Source organism: Sarcophilus harrisii, chromosome 4 (genome assembly GCF_902635505.1).
Source record: "Sarcophilus harrisii chromosome 4, mSarHar1.11, whole genome shotgun sequence".
Lineage (NCBI taxonomy): Eukaryota > Metazoa > Chordata > Mammalia > Dasyuromorphia > Dasyuridae > Sarcophilus > Sarcophilus harrisii.
In genome coordinates, this window is record NC_045429.1 from 441,326,732 (window position 1) to 441,334,675 (window position 7,944).

At 46.3% G+C, this 7,944-nt stretch overlaps 1 protein-coding gene across 1 annotated transcript; it reads left to right on the top strand.

Annotated features, from left to right (window-relative positions):
- Nucleotides 1–5,312: 5,312 nt before the first annotated feature.
- Nucleotides 5,313–7,512, top strand: LOC100933931 (polyubiquitin-C). Its single transcript, XM_031967871.1, is given in 5 exon segments — nt 5,313–5,411; nt 5,945–6,606; nt 6,608–6,661; nt 6,663–6,709; nt 6,712–7,512. Coding segments are annotated over 5 exon segments (1,461 nt in total). The 5' UTR covers nt 5,313–5,381; the 3' UTR covers nt 7,380–7,512.
- The last annotated feature ends 432 nt before the right edge of the window (nt 7,513–7,944 follow it).

A 7,944-nucleotide genomic window follows, 5' to 3' on the forward strand; every position in this document is an offset into this window, starting at 1 on the left:
GTCAGTGGAGGGAAAATGATTAGAAAGTAGGTAGTAATCCAGTGTAGCCAAAATGTGGAATATGTGCCAGGATATTAGGAGAAATAAGTATAAAAAGTATAGAAAGGTAAGCTGAAGTCTTTATAAAGAGATCTTGAATCCCAGCTGAAGGAAAACAAGATAAACAGCTTCATTCTGTTATCTAGCTGGGGTTGGTTCAGTCACAAACTAAAGGAATTCCAACCCGATTCAATTAAAGATCTTCTATTCGATTCAACTTCACCCACCAGCTTCATTGGAGGGGGGGCAAGCCTCCCTTGCAGCCAAAGACCTCCTAATGAAAATGGCAATTAAAAGCTCATTTCTTGGCAGAGGTCCTGACATACCAGCTAGGCCAGGCTATGCCAAGGAAACCTCTGCCCACTGGAATAATATTCTCTTCCAGCGCTACCCTCTCTTTACCCTCACTTATTTCCCTAACGAGACTTCATGCCTCTGTCAGGATTTCTCTGTGCCTCTCTACCAGAACTCCTCCACTGAGGAATTCAGCCTTTCTATTCTTGCATAGTAAAGGATGACTTCCAATGCCAATAATAAACCTCTTTTATCAGTCTAGCTTTTTCAGGTTTGTAAATTTCACAGAGAATCTCTGCGCCGCCAGAAGGGGGGTTCCCCAAAACTCCCTACCATTGCACCAAATCCCAAGGGGGTACAAGGGAGCCAAACCTTCCCTGAACCCCAAACCTGCCACTAGACCATATCATTTAACTCCCTGACCACCAGAAACCCTCATCTCATTTTGGTTCCCTAAATCTAGACCTCATCATTTGGTTCCCTGAAAGGGAACCCCAAAACCTAAACCTCATCACTAGGATAGGAAAATATAAATATTTAGTAAAGGAAATAATAATTCATAGTTCAACATCACATAAAAAGTGTCCACAGATATTTTTACTGGAAATTACAATAATTACAAAAATTCTTCAGTCATTTTGTTGAGGTCTAGATCTGGGGTACCTAAATGAGATTAGGGTTTAGTTGAAGTCTAGTGGCATGTTTGGGGTACAGGAAGTCAAGCAGAGCTCCCCTGCAACCCCCTTGGATTCAGCGCAAGAATACGGCGGTAAATGAAGTCTAGCAGCGGCGGGAGTCCCCAATAAAGACATTTATTGGACCGAGAGCTAGATTGATAAAAGAGATCTATTATTGGGTTTGGAAGTAAGTAGATAGGTGAAGGTAGAGCTAAGGAGGGCACTGGACACAGGGTCCAGTGGACAGAGGGTCCTCACATGGCTACCATGTTTGGAATCTCTGCAAAGAGGGGGTCCCAGAGGGGCCCTTTTATAATGGGAGACTTAGCTCCAGAGGCTTTTGGGTGTAGCCCCAAAGTTAGCTCAGATCCGTATGGGGCTGGGACAGGTCCAGATCTTCTATTGGAATTGAAAGGGAACAGGATTTGTGAGTCAAAGGGTAATTATATTAACTAGAGGGGTTTGGGAATCAAAGGTAGGAATCTTTCCCACATCACTTTCAAGTTTTTCCCTACAGCTTAAAATGAAACTCCTACAAGTACCTAATAAAATCACTTAACACACCAGGCTAATTGTTTTTCAAAAAATCTGTCTTGATTAATCAATCAATGATTATTAGGTGCTTACTGTGTGTGTGTGGCAAGCGTGGCTAATTATGCTAAACATTTGGGAGGCAAAAAGAGGCAAAAGACAGGGTCTGAGCTCAAGAAGTACATGCAAACAAATACATACAAAGCAAGCTAGGTTCAGGATAAGGTGGAAATAATTAACAGAAAAAAGGCACTGGCACTAAGAAGGGATGAGGAAGGCTTCCTATAGAAAGTGGGATTTTAGTTGAGATTTAAGGGAAGCCAAGGAAGTCAAAAGTCGGAACAGATAAAGAGAGGGAAAGGAGAGAAAATGGAGGCACCTGTTGTAGATGACCTTTATAGAGTTTAGCCACAAAGGGCTGAAGAGCTATAGGATGTTAGATAAATAGAAGGATCAAATGAGGTTCTTCCCTCCCCCCAGTATAGGGAAGACTTGGGCATGTTTGTAGATTTTTTTCCACCTCTGTTCAGCAGCACTTAGTGGGCAAATAGGCAAGCTGAGACTTGACTGGGTTTAACTTGTGGTCTGGCTATGTTAAAAGTCCCTATTTTTTTTTTTTTTAATTTTAGTCTCAGCCTCAGCAAAAAAGGGATAATAAAACCTAAAATATCTACCTTCCTGGGTGAGAATGGTGATATTTAAATAGGATGTTATATATATATATATATAAATTGGATGTTGTATATAAAATACTTTAACAAGCATTTTGTACACTCTAAAGGCTACCTAAAAGATACTATCATCATTACATTATTTTAAAAGGCATTGCCTACGGAAATGCATTCATAGTGTAGAGAATGAATGCCCCTTTTTTTGGTTTTTGCCTTTTTTATTTTTAAAAATAAAATTATTATTATTATTATTTTTTATTTTTAAAAATCAAGAGTGGTCACAAAGCCACCTTTACAAGGTCCTATAAAAATATTTTGCTGCTAAGATTTTCACTTCTGCTGAATAAGCACAAATAAATGACCTGCTCTAACCCATAAAAGTGCCTCATATTTTACCATATAATCATGTAGACTCACATAATATCCTCCTTTTGGAAAGCAGTTTTCTATGTCACATTACCCGATGACCTAGTTTTGGGAACCCTTATCCAAGGAAGCCCTGTTCTAACTTGACTCCAAGTTTCTGGGAAACGCTAGAATCGTTAGAGGAATCACCAGTCATGAGCTTTGGATCTGGGCCAGCCCCCAGCTCAGTGTGTGCATGACTCAGGGAATGTGTTCAGGCGTGCATGTGACAGCAGGCAACAACGACAAAATTTTTTTTAATTTAGTAAACTTACATATCAGTAGCCAAGACCTCTGAAAAATCCCATTGTTGGGCCTCATCTAGGTTTTATTCCATTTGTGAGGGACACTTCGATGTATGGGGATTTAAGGATATCCACTCAGAGGAATCTAGATATTTTCATCTGCATACACTGTATATTTATGCAGAAATATAGTCTTTCTTTTTAAAAAGTAACCGACTAGAAAAATCTAGATTTTACAAACGATCAGGAATGACATGCATTTCTTCGGGAAGTGACGGGAAGGTACATCTTAGCTTCCTAGAAGAGTTTCTACATTACATTCTACAACGCACTGGGCTCTTCCTCCTTCCCCCCACTGTTTACAGAGCTCCTTATCATTCCACATATGCAAAGACTAGGCCTCTCTGAGATGATTCAAAGAATTCTGGTTTGGAGTATGGTACAATGCACAAAGAAGAAAGTTTAATCAGCATTTATTAAGCGCTCAGTGGGCCCTAAGTATTGGGTGAAATGCTGGGCACAGAAGAGGCCAAAGACAATCTTTGCCCTCAAAAAGAGCTCACGAAGCGCTGGAGAAGGCACCGGGCAAACAAAGAGACACACAGGAAGTAAGTAAGAGGGAGAAGGTGCTAGAAGGAAGATGCGGGAAAGATTCCTGGGAAAGATGAAGTTTGAGGGAGGGCGGGCGAAGAGACCACAGCTGAATAACGAACTCCCATTGCTCACGTCCCCAGAGCTGCGATTGTCCCGGTCACGCCTCCCTTTCCTCCCTCAAAGCCGCCGGGAGAAGTACGTTCCCGCGGCCCCCATTTAAGGTTCTTTGCGTTTCCCGCTTCCCCCTTGAGGTAGAGTGACAAGCGCATAACTTCGGACGGACTGTGTAGCCGTAGGGGGAGGGAGGGTCCCCGGGAAGTCTGGGAGGTGTAGGTGCTACATATTGCAGAGCAGGGACCCAAAGTAAAAGGGGCAACTCCCCCCTCCCCCCCTTTCGACAACAGTCCCCGTGCTCAGGGGTTTGCAGGCTGTTTTTCTCCCTATTTCGAGTTTTGGGAGCAACTTGGGGGTTTTCGCGGCCTGTACTAAAGACCCAGAGACAGCGCTGGGACTCGGTTTCCTCTTCTGCAAAAAAAAAAAAAAAAAAAAAAAAAGGCCGCAGGCCTAAGTGGAACCTGCACCCGGGGGGAGGGGCGCACTAGGCCTCAGGCCTGCTCCCATCCCCCGCACGCAGGGGCTCGGGATGAGAAGCCCCGCAAGGTTAGGTTATCGCCCGGCGACCTCCCCGCCCGGCCTCAAGGGGCGCGAGACGGCTTCGAGAACTCTTAGGAAAGAGGCTGTAAAAATAGCCGCTTTCCCCAGGCTCTCGGAACCCCTTTCCGACCCCTGCCCAGTCCCCCGAGTTCCCTAGACACTATTACACAGGGTTCTCTTCCCCCCCAGTCTCCGGTCTGCGCAGGTGCACTGAGCACTGCCCTACCCCCCCCTCAGATCACGTCAGCGCCTTCCGCCAGGTTCTAGAGAGCCCCAGCAACAAGGGAGGACTCCGGGTACCACACCGCCCCGCCGCGCTGGCCAATCAGCAGCCTCCCTTGAATCCTTTCCTCCGCCCTCCCTTCCTTTCTTTTCCACAGCTGTGGCGAAGGTTCCAGAGTTTTCTGCAAAGAGCCGGCCCCTCCGTATCAAATCCATCCGCCCTTCGAGCTTCAAACACCACCTAAGGAAGCGAGAAGGGGCGGGAGGGACTTTCGTCACTCTCCAGGCTGGCGCCGGGCGGGCGGGGTGGGGATAGTCATCTCCCCTTACTGGATTCCTGAGGGGGCGGGAACGGGACTACTTTTTTCCGCGCGCGCACATCACGCCTGCGCTCGAGGTGACGCGTCTCTCGACGTTGCATAAATAGGTAGCGCCGGCGGCGGCAGCGTAGCATCGCACGCAATCTCCTCGCAGTCTGCTTCTCTCAGGGCTTGCCGCGCCGTGAGTCTCCGATTCTAGCGTCCTTGTGGAGAGATTCTGGTGAGTTGGGTTAAGGCCTCGGGTTGGGGAGAGGCGATTTAGCCGCGGGTGTTCGGGGAGTAGAAGGACTGATGGGGAAAGTGAGTGAACGTTGAGGCAACATGGCGTGAAGCTTCCGGTGTCCTTAGGCGTAAAAACGCTGAGTCACGGGGGACAGGACGGGAGGGACGGCGGTGGGGGGCCTAGCCGCGGACTCGGCCTCTGGTTGCTCCGGAGCACCCCGGGAGGAATTTGTGGGACCGGAAGCGGGGCTGAGCAGGCCCGGGGGCTTGGACTCGGCCAAACTTCGGTCCCGTCGTGGGCAAGTTTTCCTGGGCCCGCTCGGGGGGAGGGACGTCCAAACTCTCGTCGGAATTGTGCTGCCGGGGATAGTGACCTCAGAGTCTCGCGAGATTAGCATGGAAGGAGGGGAGAGCTCGCGCGCCGAACTTTTTTTTTTTTAAATCCGGAAGACATTAACAAGCTTAGCGTTCATTTCACTGGAATTCGTGTCTGCTAACCGCCTAGTTATGGTGTCCATAAGCTTTGTGTTTGCCAAGGTTGTTTTTTAAAAATTTTTCTCTAGTCCGGCCTTTAATTGGAGGGGGAATAAATGGGTCTGGAGAAAATGGCTCATCCTAGGTCACATGGGGTATCAGGAAGCACCAAATATTGTCATAGTTGCCATTTCAATCCAGTGTCTAATATCCTGCCTCTGGGGACTGGGGCTTGTTTTGAGCTCGGCCTTCGCCAGTATGCTTAGTTTAGGGAGGGTTTAAATTAATTATATCCTATACTGGCTTGTAGACATTGAGAAACCAAGTTAGTTAAAATAGAAAATGGGTAATAGTGGATGGGTTGTTTAGATATCCTTGATTGTCTGCATTCCTTGACAGTCTGGGAAGGAAGAAAAGACTGATTGGGTATTTTTTTTGGCGATCTGTTGCTTGATCATTGAATTTATTAAATAAAAATCCATGTTTTAAGTCAGTAAGATTTGGAGGCAACTTCGTGGTAAATAAGCTTAAGGGAGAATTTAAGACCATCGATTTAATTTAACTTAAAGAATAACTGTTTATGATTTTATTTACAGATCACAATGCAGATCTTTGTGAAAACCCTGACAGGGAAGACCATCACCCTGGAGGTGGAGCCCAGTGATACTATTGAGAATGTCAAAACCAAAATCCAAGACAAAGAGGGCATCCCTCCTGACCAGCAGAGGCTCATCTTTGCAGGCAAGGTGGAGCCCAGTGATACTATTGAGAATGTCAAAGCCAAAATCCAAGACAAAGAGGGCATCCCTCCTGACCAGCAGAGGCTCATCTTTGCAGGCAAGCAGCTGGAAGACGGTCGTACCCTGTCTGACTACAACATCCAGAAAGAATCCACCCTTCATCTGGTCCTGCGTCTCAGAGGTGGTATGCAGATCTTTGTGAAGACCCTGACAGGCAAAACCATCACCCTGGAGGTGGAGCCCAGTGACACTATTGAGAATGTCAAAGCCAAAATCCAAGACAAAGAGGGCATCCCTCCTGACCAGCAGAGGCTCATCTTTGCAGGCAAGCAGCTGGAAGACGGTCGTACCCTGTCTGACTACAACATCCAGAAAGAATCCACCCTTCATCTGGTCCTGCGTCTCAGAGGTGGTATGCAGATCTTTGTGAAGACCCTGACGGGCAAGACCATCACCCTGGAAGTGGAGCCCAGTGATACTATTGAGAATGTCAAAGCCAAAATCCAAGACAAAGAGGGATCCTCCTGACCAGCAGAGGCTCATCTTTGCAGGCAAGGAAGAGGTCACCCGTCTGACACAACATCCAGAAAGAATACCTTCATCTGGTCCGCGCTAGAGGTGGAGATTTTGGAAGACCCTGACGGAAACCTCACCTGGAGTGGAGCCCAGGAACATTGAGAATGCAAAGCCAAAATCCAAGACAAAGAGGCATCCTGACCAGCAGAGGCTCATCTTTGCAGGCAAGCAGCTGGAAGATGGTCGTACCCTGTCTGACTACAACATCCAGAAAGAATCCACTCTCCATCTGGTCCTGCGTCTCAGAGGTGGTATGCAGATCTTTGTGAAGACCCTGACGGGCAAGACCATCACCCTAGAAGTGGAGCCCAGTGATACTATTGAGAATGTCAAAGCCAAAATCCAAGACAAAGAAGGCATCCCTCCTGACCAGCAGAGGCTTATCTTTGCAGGCAAGCAGCTGGAAGATGGTCGTACCCTGTCTGACTACAACATCCAGAAAGAATCCACCCTTCATCTGGTCCTGCGTCTCAGAGGTGGTATGCAGATCTTTGTGAAGACCCTGACGGGCAAGACCATCACCCTAGAAGTGGAGCCCAGTGATACTATTGAGAATGTCAAAGCCAAAATCCAAGACAAAGAGGGCATCCCTCCTGACCAGCAGAGGCTCATCTTTGCAGGCAAGCAGCTGGAAGATGGTCGTACCCTGTCTGACTACAACATCCAGAAAGAATCCACCCTTCATCTGGTCCTGCGTCTCAGAGGTGGCTGCTAACTGACTTAAGAAAGCATAAATTGCCAATGATAGCATTTTTTGCACTTATTAGCTATTAAATCTTAAGTTTTGAGATTACCTGGTTCAGTAACAGCTGAGCAAAATGCTAATAAAAGTTTTTGTTGCACATTGATTTTTGACTTCTGTGGTCTTATTTTTTCTAAACTTAAATGGGTTATTTATCAAAGTGGGTTTAAAGCTGGAATTTGTCATCCAGCAATTGACAAAAATATAGTTCACAAAAACTCCTGGCAGTATCCATTTTTAAGCCACAAATGCCTTAAAATAATGTCCATAGAACAGCCGGCATAATTCATATAACACTTAAAGACTGTAGTCACCCCATCTTGGGAGGGAGGGAGAGTATTTCCAGTTTTACAGAGGAAGCTGAATTGGCCAAGAAAACTAAATGGGAGACTAGTTTTGAACCCCAAGTTCTATCCTTCAGCTAATAGAAAGTATTTAATCTTCCCTTTTACATTTTTCCATTTCTGTACCAAAAAACCTGATAGGAAATGCCCCAAATGGTTATTACCCTGCAAGGAAGCCAATTGGCCTGCATAGC